Source organism: Typopeltis vanoorti, chromosome 1 (assembly GCF_054136105.1).
Source record: "Typopeltis vanoorti isolate ZY-2024b chromosome 1, IOZ_Tvanoo_1.0, whole genome shotgun sequence".
In the NCBI taxonomy this organism is placed as follows: domain Eukaryota; kingdom Metazoa; phylum Arthropoda; class Arachnida; order Uropygi; family Thelyphonidae; genus Typopeltis; species Typopeltis vanoorti.
The window spans coordinates 67,601,637-67,622,313 of record NC_143549.1 but is presented as its reverse complement, the minus strand read 5'-3'; the positions used below and the strand labels follow the sequence as shown (position 1 = coordinate 67,622,313).

At 35.8% G+C, this 20,677-nt stretch overlaps 1 protein-coding gene across 2 annotated transcripts in view; it reads right to left on the bottom strand.

Moving 5' to 3' along the window:
- kin17 (kin17 DNA and RNA binding protein) overlaps positions 1–20,677 on the bottom strand; it is a 155,827-nt gene that overhangs the window by 128,098 nt on the left and 7,052 nt on the right. For both annotated transcript variants that reach the window (XM_090390976.1, XM_090390977.1), the window contains exons 3-4: positions 3,726–3,820; positions 3,511–3,554 (exon numbers count right to left, since the gene is read on the bottom strand). In XM_090390976.1, coding sequence (XP_090247102.1) covers positions 3,511–3,554; positions 3,726–3,820 — 139 coding nt within the window. The remainder of the gene's footprint in view (positions 1–3,510; positions 3,555–3,725; positions 3,821–20,677) is intronic.

Genomic DNA, 20,677 nt, shown 5'->3' with positions numbered 1-20,677 from the left:
TCTCTACTAGTAAAGAAGCAATGGAAGTTATCTCTGTTTTGAGATGGTATATTACAAGTGCATCAGAAGACGATGGGCATTTAATGCCTTATACACTGTGGAGAGGCAGGTGGAACTTATAAGAGTGCAGAAAAAGCAAAAACAATCAACAATTAAAGATTTTTTTAAATAGATAAATGTAAGTAATTGTAAATTCATTTATTTTCAGTTATTAAATTTTGTAATCTAGAATGTAGAGTCACATACTAGCAGTAAGTCATCTTTTAGCCTTTTTTTTTAATGTTTTTTACATTTCCTGCTATTTACACTTTTTTCCATCAGTCTGCTGGAAAGTGTAAAAAAGGGGTTTTACTGTATGTATGTATGTATGTATGTATGTATGTATATATATGAAACGTACTATTAACTCGGGGTTGGGATAAGTTCATTTTTCTAAATTAACTGACTTAATATATATATATATATATATATATATATATATATATATATATATATATACACACACACACACACACACACATACATTGTTTAATTAGCTGAAAGATGAAGCATTTAAGTTGCTCTTATAGAAATATTTAGCATGTAACATACAAGTTTTTTAAACAAAGATATGTGCCACACACACACACACACACACACACACACACACACACACACACAGAGAATGGAAACTTGCACACTATTTTTCATATGCACTTGGGCTGGCAAAAATTTAATGGGAATATTGCAGGTGGTAGGAACACTTAAACAGAATGGGAGAGGAAAGGTTAAAAAAAAAAATTTTATTTAAATTAAGGGGATATTAAATCCCACATTGTTTTAAAACCGAATAAGAAACTCAAAGATCGGAATCAAAGAGTTTCATGTTGAACTACGTGCTTTAGCTTACGATAGTAGTCGTAAGCTAAAGCACATAGTTCGAGTACGTAGTACAAACTAGGGCAACTCGTTGCAAAGGTGGAGAAAGTTCTGATCACTATTCTTAGTGTTTTCCATAATGTAAAACTCATCTCCTAGGAGATGTATGATGTTATACATTATGATTGGAGGTCACTACCCAGACCAGTTTCAATCTTTATTGAGATCTCATCAGTGAGTAGCTAGACCAAAGTATAATACTAAGGGTATAGCGAAAAGAATTTATATACTCTGCTATATGAGTTGGTTGTCAAAAAGGTGCACCCATAAATTATTTAAAGTAAAGAGCCAACTTTTAGCTTATGCTAGTAGTCGCTGATACATTTATAATTACTATATTCTGCATGAAACTCTTTGATTCCGATCTTTGAGTTTCTTATTCGGTTTTAAAACAATGTGGGATTTAATATCCCCTTAATTTAAATAATGCTTTACATCGCCGAAATGAAGCCTATTGGCTCTTTTTGACAACTCGTATATCAGAGTATATAAGTTCTTTTCGCTATACCCTTAGTATTATACTTTGGTCTAGCTACTCACTGATGAGATCTCAATATAAAGATCGAAACTGGTCTGGGTGGTGACCTCCCACCATAATGTATAACATCATACATCTCCTAGGAGATGGGTTTTACATTATGGAAAGCACAAAGAATAGCGATCAGAACTTTCTCCACCTTTGTAACGAGTTGCCCTAGTTTGCACTACGTGCTTTAGCTTACGCTAGTAGTCGCCGATACGTTTATAATTACTATATTCGGCATGAAACTCTTTGATTCCGACCTTGAGTTTCTTATTTAGTTTTAAAACAATGTGGGATGTATGGTTAATTTAATTTAAATCCCCTTAATTTAAATAATGTTTTACATCGCCGAAATGAAGCCTATTGGCTCTTTACTTTAAACAATTTTTATTTTTTTTATACCAGAATCACAAGAAAAAGATGCAGATCAAAGTTTAAGTGGATTGATACAGTGAGATGTGCATTAGAGAGAGAGAGAGAGAGAGAGAGAGAAATATAATGTGATATTGGCGTCTTGACAGATAACATATTAATTGAAGGGAAATTGTTGATAGGAAGAGTAATGATGTAATTTTTTCATATAGTACCAACATGATATCCTGTACACTTCCCAAGTGTACATATCAGGAATTCAATGATAATGATGATCATCATTAAGAATGTCTCTCATAAAATTTAAAAATTTTTATTTTTTCCTGCACATCAATTTTTTTTCTGAAGGGGAAAGGGAGGGGCTTTCAAAGTCAGCTGTTTTAAATATTTTTTGCAATTTTCATACAAGAAATGCTTCGATCAAGATAATTTTGGCACATAAAATATATATATTCTGCTACATGCATAATGAAACACACACACACACACACACACACACACACACACAAAGCAGATTATGGATTCAACTTGGGCCTGTAGAATAGAGTAAAATGAGAAAAAAGAGCACATTAAAAAAAAAAAAAAAAATGTGCATCTTGCAAAAAAAAGAATTTGTCTGAAAATGCAAACAAAACATCAAAAAGTGCACACCTGATCATTAAAATGGCAGTAAAAAATAAAAAAAATAAAGAAATGGGCAATCTGGAAATAAGCTGTGATTAATTTTAAACACTCCAAAACTAAAAATATTCTATGAATCTGCCAAATAAAAATGAATGTCATAACTGATAAGACTGGAGGGAGGAAAAAAAAAAAAATAGGCTAATCAAATAACGCACTTTCAGCAAAATACAAAATTATGCTGCTTCAATTTAATTTTTAATTTCATGATTTCATGTATAATGACCACTAATGAGTGACCACATCCACAGATATGAGAGTTGGGAGAAAAATTGGAGATGTGAAGGTCAGTGCATAAAAGTAATTACTAAAAGAAAGAGCCATAAGGCTTCATTTCGGCAATGCAAAATTACATAGGCAAAGTGGATACTAGATCCAACATTATTTCAAAGTGAAACCTTTGCCTATTAATTATACATCATCGAAATGAAGCCTTATGACTCTTTCTTTTAGTAATTACTTTTATGCACCAACTGGGAGTTCACTTAAAAAATACATTTCTCTGACATTTCGATTTCCTTAGTATTGAACGAGAGTTTTTGCTCTCTTCTGTCTGGCCTCTGAAGAGAAATAACCAATTCGAAACAGCTGTCAGGCCAGTGAAACCTTTACCAAATGCACTAATAAAAGATGAATATATGGACACCTGAGTGGCACTCATGTCTTTTAAGTAGTGCAAGCCAAGGCAACTGAGGGATGCCGAGGATTGTATTCTCATAACCTCTCAGATCAACTTACAGAACTTTCATAGTTTCTACACAAACATTTGGCTTTGAAATAATGCTGGATCTAGTATACACTTTGTCTATGTAAAATTTTATTTTTTTGGATGCATACAAAAACATCATGTGTATTTAAAACAAAGCACAACTATGTTGACAAACAAAACACTTGAACATTCTATGTTATTGCTATGCTAATTTTAATAAATACACTATAGGAACTTTCTGATTTACACTTGTATAAATATGTGATTTAATATATCTGCAAATACTACAATAAAACAAAATGCTCACCAAATCGTCTTCTTAGCAACTCCACAAAACTATCCAAGAATTCTCTGGAGAAAAAAGAAAAAAAAAACCATCGAATTACACTATTTTATAAACTTATTTAAATTTTAATTCTACTCCTATTTATCCGTATAACCTTTATTGTTATTAAAAATTATCAAAATCTTATTAAGCATAAACAGTCTCACAAGGTATAATATAAATGTTATATTACTCACTTTGAAAAATGATCTATATATTTATCAGGATTTTCAGCAAACAGAAGTAACTGCCTTTGATGAGATTCTGATGTTGTGTGACATCTAAACCCATTCTATAAAAAAAAAACAAAAAAAATGAATAAAGATACAAATTATTTTAAGAATAATTCGTATCTTAAGAATAACAGAATAGAATAATACCAAAAATATGCATATAGTCCACTCAAATTAGTAACTGCAGACAAATATTTATGTAAGTATAGATAATAGATATCACAACATCTATTTTACAGAAACAGAGGTTTGGAAATAATGATGTTATACATATTACTAACACTAGACGTTAAAATTACAGGTATAACAATTCATGTAATGATATAATCAATACATGAAATAATCACCGATTATGGGGTATTTAGGAGTTTTCACTTGTTCTTTGGACTTACCTATACCAGAGAGGGAATAATAATAAATTTAGTTTAATCCTTTATACAAGTGTGAGCAAACAAAGTTTGCGCCTGAAAGTATCTTCAGGACTGGGGTAAGGTGGTACAACACCGGGAAACTCGCTGCAAAGGTGGAGCAAGCTAACATCACTCCTATCTCAGTATCTCCCATAATGCAAAACACATCTCCTTGCGGATATGTATAATGTTATGCATTAAGGGAAGGGCCACTACCCAGACTAGTTTCAACCTTTATTGAGGTCTCTTCAGTGGGAGCCAGGCCCAAGTGGAGATACCAGGCAGAAGCATTAGCAAGGTCAACTCTACCTATAGGAGTTGCCAAACAGTGTGCCACCTTTTTATTAAATTACTCTGGATTTAGAGAAAGATGTTAAAAGTTTAAGTTGAAAGTAAAGATAAAGGATTAAACTAAATTTATTATAGTCTAACCAAGTGAAAAGTAAACTTTTAACAACTTTTCACCATAGAGGGAAGGCTGGAATACTGGCTATTGGCCTCTCTACTAAACAACAGTAGTAATTAGTTAATTAATTCAATCTTTCTTGATGTTTTAATGTTTAAACTACTATGAATATATGGATGGTCTTTTACAAAGCAGAATAAACAAAAACAAATTATGTCGATAAATATACAGTTGATCCTTGCACGTCCATTTACAAGTGTTTTTTTTTTTTTTTTTTGGAGATTTGCAACAATTTGCAGTCGAAACTGCATAGATTAGAAATATTGAAAAAATTAAGAAAAAGTTAGGTATGTCATGAATGCATAAAATATATGTAGATACTAGTCTATTTCATCATTTACTACCATAAAATATACACAAATCTATTATAAAAAGCTAAAATTTATCAACACTTATGCTACACAAATGCTTACAGACCACACATGGCGCTATTCGTAGTCGAGAGAAATGTAAACAAGTGTAAAGATGCAGTATTAAATCATAACTGCATAAAATTAACTGTTATTAATTAGTTAAAATAATTAGCATTAAAATTTTATAACATTCATTCATTCATTAGTGTATAGGCTCAGCTATTGTGAAGCCATCATGTCGATTGCACTAGGCCAGGGGTCGGCAACCTGCGGCTCTTTGGATGTGAGCTGCGGCTCTTTAGTTCCATACGCAAATATTATTTATTTTATCAAAAAAAAAAATTTTTAAATCGTTCCGAATCGATTAACGAGGATTAGGCACCGATTCTATCTCTCAGCCACTTGTACTCGCTTTTCACCGCACCCCTCCCCCGTGACACGCATCGTCACTGTCGTCAGTCCATCGGAAGCTCTCGGAAGTTTATGTTTGGCAATTTTCATTGATTTCGGCATAGCTGGGCATAACACCTTTACTCGTAAACTAAGTATCTAATATTTGCCAAAATTAAAAAAAAAAAACTAAAATGTGCAGACTGCGCCGTGATAAACACGTTCTGACAAGTCCGTTCGTGCCAGTCAGCGATCACCGCACACGGGAGGCGACCACAGATGCGACGAAACTATGTACTTATAGTCAATCAGTACGTGAGAGAGTGAGACAAACAGTGTTTCGTGTCTAAATTATTTATTTTAATAATTAAATTATTAGAGAATTATTTATTTTATTTAGGTAGGTATTTTTAATTGGGAAATATCGTTGTAAAATGTTTTTTGATAAATTATATTTCATTATGCCCAGCTTCTCGTATCCGCTAAAACAGTACAAGATAGAATAGCTAAAATGTCTTCAAATGTAACATATTTGCAGGTGGAAGATATTCAACCTTCTTCTGCCTTATCACTTGCTATAGATGAGTCTTGCGACATAAAAGACACGGCACAAGTTGCCCTTTTTGTCAGGTATATGTCTTCCCAAGGTCCAAAAGAAGAACCTCTAGGATTGCTACCGCTCTCGGGACAAACTAGAGGGGAAGATATAGCGAATGCCGTGCAAAATTGCCTTGAAGACAATAAGATCTTGTGGCTCTTTAAAAACTTTTTAAAATTTTGTGGCTCTTTAAAAACTTTGTAAATTGTAATTTTTGACTCTTCCGACTCAAAAGGTTGCCGACCCCAGCACTAGGCTACCATAAAGCAATCATACTGCTCCTTCATTATCAACACATGAATTGTTATACCTGTAAATAAATATAAATAATTTCCTTTTCACATTATCTTTTCATTTTTAATGTCTAGTGTTAGTAATATGTATAACAACTATAGTGTTGTGTATCATATAACACAATATTGATGTAGATACTGACAGACATACGATTCATCTTCTAAATGTAAACTTACAGTATCGATAAATATAGTACAGTACTGTAAATGTATTTTCTTTTCTCTAGTTGACTTTATTGTAAGAATATAGTATATAACACATACATACCATACAAAATATGTGCTAATTGACTGTTTATGTTATCAGTTAAGGCTTCCAGTCAACAGTAGGCTATTAGTAGTCATGTTTTTGGGGAGTCAAAAGTTATAAACAGATTTTCGAACGGGGGGGGGGGGAGCCACACCTAACCTCCCATGTTGTTCAAGGGGTCAACAACGGTACATATTCAACTACTTTATAAAAAAAAAAAGTGAGAAACTTTTTTTTTTAATTATCCCATGGTATTATTACACCAGATCATGGAGGTCAGGTTAATGTATTTTATACAGCACCTTTTCTGGGTTGTTATAGAGTTCACATTTGGAAATATTCATATTCCTCGATGATATTACAGATTTTGAAGGTGGGGAAGACTTTTATGCCATTGCTAAACTTGACTGGTCTTGTGTGGCTGGTCTTGAGGCGAGAGATCATGGCAGTGGCACTGTGAGTAAACTTGGAGTTGATGGTAGCTCCTGGATTTTCTGCTGAGTACAAGTGGTGAGTCATGTCCTGAAGAATTGTTCTTTTTATGTTTTCTTTTTGGGTGGTTTTAAAAAGATCGAAATCTGTGGTATCACTTGATGTTGCGGTCATTTTTGCTACTTCATCTGCAGTTTCATTTCCCTTTAATCCAACATGGGATGGGATCCATTGGAAGATTATTTCGGAATCCTTATGTAGTTTATGTTTTTTGCTATGTCTCTAAGTATTTCTTGATGGCTAGTATAGCATTTCTTAATAGCTTGAAGGGCTGCTAAGGAATCTGTGAAAAATATAAACTCCTTCGGGTTTCGTTTGTCCAAATATTGCAGTGCTGTGTTAATGGCTATTAATTCCACACGGTATGAGCTGCATCCGATACTGTTAGTTGTTTTTAGTTCTATATTATGAGAGCCACAGATCAGTACGCCACTCCCAGAATTGCCATTTGGATTTTTGGAGCCATTCAACACCATAAGAGAATCCTAAAGAGTTTTTTAGATATGTAGCAAGTAAAAGGAAAAATGTACATGGCAGATTGATTTTAAAGAATGCCGATGGTAGGGAGGTAACTGAATCATTTGAGATAGTTGAGTTACTGAGTGAGCACTTTGCAAAAGTATATCATCCAGGTGGTGACATTGCAGAAACGAATAAACCAGTAGATTATACGGGAATTGTGGTTAATGAAGTGGAGGCGAGTAGTCTATTGCATAACCTCAATGTCAATACATCTGTGGGATTGGATGGTATACCAGCTCGTGTTGTACGAGAAGCAGCTAAAGAATTGTCAGTACCCTTGACCATTTTGTTTAATTTGAGTCTCGGGTCTGGGTTAGTCCCGAGTGGGTGGAAAGAGGGGAAAATAGTTCCACTGCATAAAGGTGGTTCCAAGACTGCTGTTGTAAATTACCTACCGATTAGCATATCAGGAATCATTGTCAAGGTCTTAGAGAAAATAGTCAAGAGGAAAATACAAGATTGGATAGAAGAAAATGGGATACTGTATCGGGGACAGCATGGTTTTGTGAAGGGTAGGTCTTGCCTCAGTAACTTGCTCACGTATTATAACACAGTGACGGCTGAACTGGATAAGGGTAATGGGTTTACGGTGATTCTGCTGGACCTTGCCAAGGCCTTTGACAGGATTCCACATGGAATTCTAATCAGTAAATTGCAGCATATGGGAATGGACATGGGGTTGGTGAGATGGATAGGAGGGTGGTTGACGGAGAGATATCAGAGAGTGGTTTACTCGGGAGTGGAGTCCACAAGACAGCCTGTGACTAGTGGTGTGCCACAAGGATCTGTTCTTGGACCACTGCTGTTTAATTTGTTCATAAATGATATAGGAAATGATCTGAGAGGAACAGTTCATTTGTTTGCGGATGATGCGAAGTTGGGTAGGGCAATAGTGAATGCAGATGACGTCAAAATTTTGCAGGATGATTTGGATAGATTGGAGGTCTGGGCTAAGGAGAATGGATGTCAGTTTAATGTGGCAAAATGTAAGGTTATGCACTTTGGGGTGAAAAGATTGGCGGCAGATTACTGCATTGGTGGAACCCTGCTCCAGGAAATTGATGAGGCATGAGATTTAGGAGTGTTGGTAGATAAGGAATTGAAATTTAGGGGACACATTGCAAAAGTGACCAAAACAGCTCATCAAATCACTTGGTTGCTGAGGAATACGTTGACAAGCAGAGACAAGCAGGTTATTGTTCCTCTCTATCGAGCCTTGATAAGACCCCATCTAGACTACTGTGCTCAGATTTGGTCACCTAGGTTTCTTCTTGATGGGGAGGAGGTGGAGAGGATCCAGAGGCGAGTGACCAAGATGATAGCAGGTCTGTGGAATGAACCGTATGAGAACAGGTTGAGGATTTGTGGGTTGCAAAAATTGGTTGATAGGCGGAGGAGGGGAGATATGATTGAGACATTCAAATTACTGAAGGGTTTCTATAAAATTAATTCAGAAGATATTTTTGAGAACAGGGCTGGTTGTGGGAGGACTAGGGGACATCCATGGAAACTGGGCAAAAGTGTGGTTAGTAAAAGTGTTAGAGCTGGGTTCTTTACTTTTAGAGTGGTGAATGAGTGGAATGCGCTCCCTGAGTCTGTAGTGGATGCTGTGACAGTGAATGAGTTTAAGGCGAGGTATGATAGATACTGTATGAATGTCAAATAGTTGTGATGAATATGATTTGGGGCCTCCCTCGATGAGTCTAATGACTCCCTGGAGTTGCCCGTAATAATAGTAATAATAATAATAATAACAGTAGAAATATGCACACCGCAGAAAGAAGACGGGCAACAACATCCAAGAAAAGGTATGTGCGAATTTTTTTCTATTATAGATCTTTATTGAGTCAGGTTCATATTCCATTATTTTTGAAAGGGCTAATGGAGATTTCAGGGTTTTCTAGGCTTTTTTTCTCATGTTTCCCTATTTCAGAGTTGATAACTATATTTTTCCTGTCTTGATTTGGAGGAAATGCTGGGTAGTTGGCTATTTTATTTGGACAATCCAAGGGAATTTTATTTTCTATGATTTCATGCATTGTTGATTTTTTCTTTATTCTGTTTGTTGGTTTCCAGTTTTTAAAAAGTTCACTTGTTCTATGATGTGCAAGGTTGGCTCTTTTTTCTACAAATTTGGTAAGATTTTCTTGCCACCTAATTTTTAAAGGAACAAGGTTGGATTCGAATTCTGCTATTTTTCCAGGAGTTGTATTTCTTAGTCCACAAAGTGAGAAACTGAATATTAACAATGACTGACAGTGACCTTAAGCAGCATAACAAAATCAAAAAATCATAGCTGAAGATCAAAGATGGAACTATGCACCAGTGAAAAGGCTGGAAGACTGAGAGATTAGTTGACAGAATGTTCAGACATTGATTATATCAAATCATCAAGAAAAGAACTAATAGGCAAGGGATTCAGACACCACTTTGCCTTTTGGAGCCTCCGGTAGATAAAGTAGCAGTATTACACTGTGTGATGAAACTCATCTAGAGCAGTGCTTCCCAAACTTATGGATGTAGAGGGGGCCCCCTTTGGAAAAATTAAAATATTTCACAGCCCCCCCATCGAAAAAAAAATCGTAATACAGACATATATTATTATAATATTTATTGTATGTATATACAATACTGAAGAAGTTGATTGTTTTTCCTTACTCATTCAAAAACATAAGATCCAGCATTTCATAAATATAGTTTAGTATTTAATTAATAGAAATTATTCGAAACATCTTTATTCCTCCATTGATATTTTCGCATCCAGATACATTGTGACTCATATCTACGATGGACGTGTCAAAAATTATTTTAATAAAGTTTAAAGTTTAAAATGTTTTAAGACTAAGTAGATTTTTTTTATCTTAAAAGAAACGTTTCATGTGCTTGTACTGCAAATGTACAATAACAATATATCTATTTATATAAAAATATAAGTTAATGTTTATAATAAGATAATATAAGTAACATACACAGCAAATATTGCAAAAATCAAATGCAAATATTGTATTATACTGTATTGTTATAATACATTTGCAGTACAAGCACATGAAACGTTTCTTTTAAGATTAAAAAAATCTACTTAGTCTTCAAACATTTTAAATTTGTTTTCATTATTCCACGGCCCTCAAGGGGGTCGCAGCCCACAGTTTGGGAAGCGCTGATCTAGAGGGTAGAGAAGTTTCATCACGTACTGGCACCTAATATTTGGTAAGCTATGTTTATCAGATGTGCTGAGGGAGGTGGGGTAGGGGAGCAAAATACTGACAATGCTACTATCTGAATAGGGTAAAATAAGTACCGTATGGCTGAAATCGCCCATCTGTAGTACTTATTTTTTTGACACAGTATACAACAGTACTGCATACCGGTATCTTTATTAACAGTGACATGTGGATACAATATATTTAGAAATTTGCAATATTCAGTATTTTTAACTGTCTATTAAGATATTTGCTATATAAAACTTTTTTTTATATATTTGCTATGAAAAAATTCTTATTCAAAAATTATCATACACATATCATACACATTATACTTATTGTTTATATATTGGGATGGCAAATAAGTTTGTTTGGTTTTTCAGAGTGGAATGAAACGTTTTATTTAATATACAGGTAGTCCTCAACTTACGACGGGATTACGTTCCAACCTCTCCGTCGTAAGTCGAGGACTTTTGTTAATTCTTGATTTGTTTGATTTCTTTTATAATATTTTCATAAATTAAGTTTCTATATAACTTAAAACGGTGAAAAATGTATAAACTTACATAAACATTTATAAATTATTTATTAGCACATACAAATACATAAATACAAAATTACGAAAGAAAAATTAACGAAAAAAATACATAAACACATATCAAAAATGGTGCACTTACTTTACTTTGAAATTCCTTTAAATATTAGTTAACATAAACAAAAATCTTATCAACAGTGAGTAACTGTTACTTATTTGGACGATATGGTTATTTCTCACGATCAGGAGTAGAAATAAGAAAATTGGTTAATGTTGCCTGTTGGGTTTTTTCTTTCTTTATTCATATATTTCGTGATAACACCCGACTGCTTCTCGAATTTGCTTTTCGACTTTGGCGAAGCGATCAGTGTCTTGATCCATATTTTCGAGTAGCTGAAGTCCTTGATTTAGTTTAGAAAATACTTCAGCTAATCCTTTTACAGTAAATTTTTTTAACAATTTCTCTTCTTCATCTTCCTCTTTATTCCTTTCTTCTCCTACAACTCTTTCATTTTGGAAAATCAAGTCTTGATCAGTCAGTTCACCTTCTTCGTGATCTGCTAATTCTTCTATATCGGTAATATTAATTTCTAAATCCAGTTTTCTTGCAATTTCAACGATTTCTTCACCAATTTGTTCTAACATACTATGCTCATTGTACTGTTCGAGTGTCTCCTGCAGTAGTAACTTCTTCCACATTCCTTGCATACATTGTTCTGATACTTCCTTCCATGAAGTTCTAATGTTCAGGATACATTGTTTAATATTGTAACTTTTCCAAAACTCATGTAATGTTATAGCATTGTTGTCCATTGCTGTTATTGCTTGAGAAAATGTAGTTTTCAAGTAATATGTCTTCAATCACAGCTGTTGTATTGGGCGGTAGATACATCACATTTATATTTTCATTCAAATCGCCGATGTGAAGAGGATGTCCTGGAGCATTGTTAAGCAGCAATAGAATTTTAAATGGAATGTTTTTTCCAAGACAGTAGGCACGTATACTTCTGGAATAAAACAATTTAAGACTCAGTCTTTGAATAAAATAATTGTCATCCAAGCTTTAGGATTACTCCTGTAGTACACCGGCAATTTATTCTTATCAATGTTTTTCAAGGCTTTGGGGTTTTGTGAACAGTAAACAAGAAATGGTTTTAATTTAAAACCAGCAGCATTTCCTCCAAGAAGAAGAAGCGTAATCCTATCTTTAAATGCCTTAAAACCAGGCGCTGATGTAGCTTCTCTGTGAATGTAAGTTCGTTCTGGCATTCTTTTCCAGAACAGTCCAGTCTCATCTACGTTAAAAATCCACCCTAGCAAATATCCTTCATCTTTTATCATCTCTTTTAGATTTTCTTGACTTTTGGCACTTTCAAAATCGGAACTAGCAGCTTATCCCGTTATTCGTATGTTATGTAAGTTAAATCGGCTTTTGAATCGATAAAACCAACCTTTACTAGTGTTAAATGTATGCTCGCCATATTTAACTTCTTGTTGTTTCCTTTAATTGTCAAATAGGCTGCGTGCTTTTGTTTGAATTGTAAGCAAACTGAGAAGAATATTCTTGTTGATTTGATCATCTATCCAAATCATTAAAAGCTTCTCCATTTCATGAATTGGCCCTTCTCTTTTTTTTTTTCCGTTAAAATTGTACATTTCATATTAACTGCTCCTTTAGCTACCTCCATTGTTCTCGATTTATCTTTTATTATTGTTGAAAAACTTGAATGCGATAGTTTTTCTTCTCGTGCTATTTCACTGACTTTCTTTCCTTTGTCATATGCTTTAATCACCTTCATTTTAACATCTAAACTTAAAGATTTCCTCACCTTTTTTATTTGGAATTTTCATCAGTAGTTTTACTTCTCTTACTGGACATGATAGGGTTAAGACGAGATACAAAAATTGCAACGAGAGAAAAACGAACACTTCGACTGCTGATTAGCAACTAACGTGCCAAAGGCTGTGATAAGTTAGAAGTGGATGAACCATAGCAGCGGCCATTGCTTATTGGTGATAGGCTTTACTTGTCAACTAACGGCGATGCTGCAATGTGCATACAAAAGCAATGCGATATACTGTATATATATGCTGGCGGCAAAGTTAAATTAGAGAATTTTTAATAATAATAATTGCTGGCAGCAAAGTTAAATTAGAGAATTTTTAATAATAATAATTTTGGCTGTCGTAAGTCGAGGACTACCTGTATATATAATACATACGTCAGTTATATATTGACCCTCTTCATCAATGACCTCTTGACATTTGTCCAACTTCATTATGCCACGTTCATAAAATTCCTGAGGTTTATTGGCAAAAAACTGAATCCAGGTGTCTTTTGACAGCCTCCTCATTAGCGAAGGTTTTCGCGTTCAGAGAATTCTGCAACGATCGGAATAAGTGGTAATCGGAAGGTGCCAAGTCCGGTGAATACAGAAAAACATTCCAGCCAACACGTAACAATTTACTCCGAGGTTGTTAACGATGTGTGGGGTCTGGCGTTGTCGTGGTGAAAGACAACTCCTTTCTGATTTGCCAATTCAGGACGTTTTGTACTAATTGCACGGACCAGTCGTGTTAACTGTGAGCAATAGGCAGTTGAATCAACCATTCTGTCTGACGGTAACACTTTGTAGTGGACAACACCTTTATAATCCCACCACACAGAGAGCATGATCTTCTTTCGGTGCAATCCCGCTTTCGAGGTTGTTTGCGGCGGTTCACTCATGCCCCCATGATCTTTTACGTACCATGTTATCGTACACGACCCATTTTTCACTTCCCGTATTCATCCGCTTCAAAAATGGTTCATTTTCTTGGCGACGTCGCAGTGAATCACAGATGGATATGAGAGCAGTCATATTGGCCTCAGTCAATTCATACGGCACCAAAACATGAGTTTTGAAACATATCCCAGCTTGTGCAAATGGTTTTCAATGCTTGTATGGGAAATGTTCAGTACTGCATCAATCTCCAGCTCTGTTTGTGATGGATTTTTGTCGATGATGTCCTTCACAACATTCGAATCAACCTTGGTCGGGCGACCGGCACGAGGTGCATCACTTTCGAAATCTCCAGAACGCAATTTGGCAAACCACTTTTGGCATACGCGTTCTGTTAAGGCGCCGTCCCCATATATGCTGCATATTTTTTTATGGGCTTCCGCAGCTTGTTTGCCTTTTTTGAAATAAAAAGGCAAAATATGCTGGTAATGTATGTTATTTCCTTCCATTTCTAAAAATATGTTACACATGCGAAACTGAAATTGGCCAAACGAAAATTCACTGAAAGGTTATGTGAAATGTCGCCTTTCGACTGCGCAATAGCATAGTGTTGTAGCGCAACAATAGCGAACAGACTAAGCGGCGTAAACTTGCACTAACGCATAAACCAAACGAACTTATTTGCTAACCCAATACTCGTACAATAATTTATGCTTAATTTGTTATTCTTATTCCAAAAACATTTACTATGAAGTAAAAATATCAGTAAGTACTTTTTTGTCAGATTGTCAATCTTTCAGAATGACATTTGATTTGTATATATGTTTTCTCTGTTATACTATGTCAGAAAGTATCATATATCTCTTTTTTTAGATGTTCTCTATCCAAAAATTTTTCTCTGCCTCAATATATCCAATTTGTCACAAATTAGGCCAATGTAAAAGTACTTCACAACTTTCTTTGAAAAGGCATTTGTCTTCTCTATGCAAACAGTTTTAAATATGAATGCCTTTTCAAAGAAAGTTTTGAAGCTCTTTTACATCACCTTAACTTGAATCAGAATGATTCTCTCTCTCTCTTTCTTTCTTCCCCCCCCCCCCAAAAAAAGTTCTGAAGATTCTCATTCTATGTAAACATCAAACAGTTTTGATATTATTTATAAATATTAATTTCTAGCATGTGACAACCACTTTTAATTGGCAAACTGATAGTTGTATGTGCCTTGTATTCCTATTGTTTGATTTGCTTATTGTTTCCACACAATTATGATGTAATATTACTTTCAGTATGAAATATTTGAACTTTCATTAAAGTTTATTACCGTGGTTATCATGTAATTTTGTTATTTTATAGTTATGTTACAGGTTCCTTTAAAGATAAGATCCGATAATATTGGAGTGCTGACAAGTGACAGATTCATTTAAACGGAAAAAATTATGAGGAGATTAGTGATAATGTAAACTTAGTTGCACAATACTGTTAGAGTATCCTATATATATCCCTTGAGGGTACATATCAGAAATTTAATCATCATGATGTATGTATGTCATTCTGTTCCATTTTTATATTAAATTCGCCTGTGAAAGTTTATGCCAACAAACAGTTTTATTTTATATAAGTCATTTGTATTCATGTAGTTTTATTTAGAATAGAGGAATATTCTGAAGACATCTAACTCTTATGCAGGAGAAAGGGGGTTCTGTATATCCATTGCTTCTAGATGGTTTTTTTGAGAAGATAGTTTTTGTTTCTATATGTTATGGTTGTAATTACATATTTCTCTAGAACTGTGTGTTTTTTTTCCCTTTCATATTGCCTGTGTAGAGCGCAAAAACAGAGGGTGAAAGAATTGATAGTTGTGGCGGGTACGAATGAATTGAAAGGAGATAAATTTTTTATGAGAGAGGACTTGAAAGTATTGTTAAAAGTAGCAAAAGAAAAGAGGGACAGAGTTAGGATGGTGAGTCTATTGCCGCGGTACGACAGAGAGGAGTTTAGGAGGGCCATAATCACAAATGGCTTTATGCGCAGGTTATGCAGACGGTGCGGTGTGGAATTCGTGGATGTGCGGAATGAGTTTGATGGGCGAAAGGATTTATGCAAGATGGATGAACTGCATTTGAATGAATTTGGTGTGCGGAGACTTGAAAAGGTGTTGCTGCATGAAGTGAAAATGGATGTGCAGAACCAGGCAAACTAGAACTACCAAGGAGGGGGGGGGGAGTGGATATGCGGACATCAGTGACACAGTTGAGTGTAAGAATGTATACAATGTACCCGAGCCAGTACTAAAGACAAATAATCGGAATGGGATAGTTAGAATAACGCATCAAGATAGGAGTGGGACAAAGGGACCTCTGCATTTCATGTATACTAATGCCAGGAGTATTAGGAACAAGAAGGAAGAATTTTTGGTCTTGGTTGGCTCTTCCTGGCCACAGGTTATTGGCATTAGTGAAACATGGCTGACGGAAGATGATATAGTTAGTTGGATAGAATGTGTAGGGCATAGTGTATTTAGGAGGAGCAGAGAGAATAAAATGGGGGGGGGGAGGAGTGTTATTGATGATAGCTGATGAACTGCAGCCAAGGAGAATTGAAGTTGTATTGCAGGATAGTGAAAAGAGCTCATTTAAGGCTATTTTGTGTGAGATTGTGACAGAATAAAATATACAGGTGGATGCTGCTATAGGCCGGGTGATGGAATAGATGGTGGAGATAGCATGCATAAACAAATTGATGAAATAAGTGGAAGGAGGGTAATTATTATAGGGGATTTCAAATATGGTAACATTGATTGGAAGGAGGAGAGGACACATGTGAGGAAGAAACTGGATTTTATTCAATTATTAAGGGATAACTATCTGAGATGCCATGTAATAGAAAATACTAGGGGTTTGAGAGTGCTTGACCGGGTAATAGCATCTGAGAATTTGATTGTAATGAATATGACCACGTTGCCACCTATTGGTGACAGTGATCATAAGGTCTTGACCTGGGAGGTGGCTAAAGGTGTGGAATTTCAATTAAGACAGGGTATATGTGGAATTAACGTGCTGGCAAGTATCACAAGCTTAGGAGATTGCTTGGTTCAGTGCCATGGCATGTAAAACTGCAAGGGCTGGATATCGATAAAGGATGGGAAGTGGTCAAGGAGCATTTACAGGAGGTTATGGCTGATTGTATACCTAGGGTCCGAATAGTAAAACAAGTACGGATTAAATGGATGGATAACACCATTAAGCTTGAGTTGCAAAAAAAAGAAACAACTGTGGAGGGAATTTAAAGAGAAAGGTGACCTGTACGCACACGAAAGGCATAAAGCGCAGGCCAGAAGGGTAACGAGTGTGGTAAGAAAAGCAAAAGCGGATTATGAAAGGAAACTAGCTATGCAAGTTAAAGAGAATCCCAAGCAGTTCTTTAAATGTGCTGCAAGTAAAATAAAAACTGTACACCCCAGAATGATTTTAAGGAATGCTGATGGTAAGGAGGTCACTGAATCAGTCGATATAGTAGAATTACTGAGTGAGCACTTTGCAAGAGTATATCATCCAGGAGGCGACATTGAAAGAATGAAGGAACCGTTAGTTTATATGGGAATTGTGATTAATGAAGTGGAGGTGAATACTCTCTTACAGAACCTTAATGTGAATACATCTGTAGGATTGGATGGTATACTGGTACAGGGTCTTACATGAAGCAGCTAAGGAATTATCAGTGCCCTTGACAATGTTGTTTAATCTGAGCCTCGGGCCTGGTTTAGTCCTGAAGGTGTGGAAAGAGGGGAAAATAGTTCCACTGCATAAAGGAGGATCCAAGACCTGTTGCAAATTACCGACCAATCAGCATATCAGGAATCATTGTCAAGGTCCTCAAGAAAGTGGTCAAGAGAAAAGTACAGGAATGGACTGATGAAAATGAGATACTGTAAGGGGGACAGCATGGCTTTGTGAAGGGTAGATCATGCCTCAGTAACTTGTTCAAATTTTATAACACAGTGACAGCTGAACTGGATAAGGGTAATGGGTGTACAGTGATACTGCTGGACCTGGCTAAGGCCTTTGACAGGATACCACATGGAATTCTAATCCATAAACTGCAACATATGGGAATGGATATAGGGTTGGTGAGATTGATAGGTGGGTGGTTGATGGAGAGATATCAAAGAGTAGTTTATTCAGGGTGTAGAATCCAAAAGACAGCCAGTGACTAGTGGTGTGCCGCAGGGTTCTGTTTTTGGACCACTGCTGTTTAATTTGTTCATTAACGATATAGGGAAGAATCTAAGAGGAACTGTTCATTTGTTTGCTGATGATGTAAAGTTGGGTATGGCAATAGTGAATGCAGAAGATGTCAAAATCTTGCAGGATGATGGGGTGCTTAAGGGTCAAAGCTGTATAACTGAGAGGAGACCTCCACATAGCCTTTAACGGAATGCGGAGAACCGACCAGGGCTTCTCACCTAATGTCCAATCCTCACCTTCTCGTGGTGCACCCTGTTGGGTATCTACTTGGATACTGAACAAACGAGGATGGGATGGCAATTTGGGATTTAGCCGACCAAATTGTATTCTTATTGGTTAAACCAAAATAAAAAATGATGGTACAACATGACAGAATTTCATGCCGGCTGGGGTCACCCGGTTAAACAAGGCCCCCGTTGTTTTCGCCAGGGAACCAGGGCGAACAGCGAAAAGTCAGCTACTGGAACAAATCTGAAAACAAACCCCAACTCAACATTACCAGAATTAAAGTTCGGTACTATCAACATAAAAGCCTGAATGGCAAAGAAATGGAGCTAGCTGAGGAATTAGATAAGTACCAGATCGACATAATACGGGTGACTGAAACAAAAAAGACCAAAACTGGTGGGATCTTTCTGAGCAATAAATACAAAATGTTATATTCAGGCAATGACAATCAAGGAAAAGAAGGAGTAGCCATAGTATTCAACACAAAATACGAGGCTAATCTTCTTGAATGGCAGTCAGTCTCAAGTAAAGTAATGTGGGCAAATATCAGAATGGGGAACTGGACAATGAGACTTATTTGTGCCTATGGTCCCACAGAAGGTTCTACTAAGGTAGAAGTGGAGGAGTTTTTTGAGGGTTTAGAAAAAGCAACAGACACAATGAAAAATGAAAAGTTGGTACTTGTTGGGGATCTAAATAGCAGAGTAGGAAATGATTGTGAGACATACAAAAATATTTTGGGAAAATTTGGAGAAAAGAGCAAAGCTAATAATAATGGCAAATATCTGTTGGATTTCTGCTCAGGACATGGACTGGTTATTACTAACACCATGTTCCAACATAAAAATGTGCACAAATTCACATGGAGAGAAGAGGCTAGGAATAAGAAAAGTCTCATTAACTATGCTATTGTTGATAGTGATGTTTTCTCCCTGGTGCAGGACACCAGAGTGTACAGAGGATTTGAAATTGGAAGCGATCACTATTTAGTCTTGAGCAATATAAAACTGAATTTCATATTGAAAAGAATAACACGTAAGAAAGTTTTAAAGCGAATAAAAGTTGAGCGGCTCTCAGATCCGAACTGTAGACTAAAATTCACAAAGATTATTGAAGAAAAAATGAAAGAGTTTGAGAACAGGAACCAAACCTTGGAGATTCAGTGGTAAGTCTTGAAGAAAATTCTGATTGATTCAGCCAGAGGCATGTGGTCAGGTTGTCTGCAAGGATAGAAAAATCAGAACTCCATGGTGGACACAGGAAGTTAAAGAGGCAGTGAAGGAAAAGAAGAAAGCATATCAAAAGTTCCTGTCAAATAAGTCACCTTGTGCTCTTAGAGAATATAGAGACAAATGCAAGAATGCTAAACACTGTGTAAAACTAGCTAAACAAAAGTCGTGGGAGGACTTTGGCAAGAATATAGAAAATAAATATCAAGAAGGTGGCAAAATATTCTGGAAGTTGTTGAAGAAGCTTAAGAATGGAGGAAAGAGTGCTGTAAAAGGAATTAGAGATGATAAAGGTGACATGAAAATGGAAGAAAAAGATATCCCTGAAGTATGGAGTAATTACTTTGAAAAACTGCTAAATGAAACAAGCAGTGATGACAGCACAGTGGTAAAAAACACTGACCAGGCATGCAGTCAGGAATTCATATCCATACTTTAAGTAGAAAAAGCCATCAAAGGCTTGAAATGTGGAAAGGCAGCAGGAGTAGATGATATTCGATCAGAAATGCTGAAGTATGGTGGTATAAGTGGCTGCACTCTATAGTTCAGAAAGCCTGGACAGAGGGACGAATTCCCGATGATTGGAGTAGAGCTCTCATAGAACCCATATATAAAAAGGGAAATAAAACTGCATGTGAGAATTACAGAGGTATTTCCCTACTGAGTGTTCCTTGCAAGATCTATGCAAATATACTTGAGAAACGGTTGAGAAGAATTGTGGAAGAAAAGCTTGGTGAAGAACAAGACGGATTCAGGCCAAATAGAGGCTGTCAGGATCAGATCTTCACTTTACGACAAATAGTCGAGAAAGCATGGGAATATAACAAAGATCTGTATTTAAGTTTTGTTGATTTGGAAAAGGCATATGACAAGGTGCCAACAGAGAAGTTTTCAATACGCTGCAGTTATACGGTGTGAATGGGGCATTATATCAAGCTATACTTTAGTCTTTATTTGAGTAAGTCAGCAGTTAGAATTGAAGG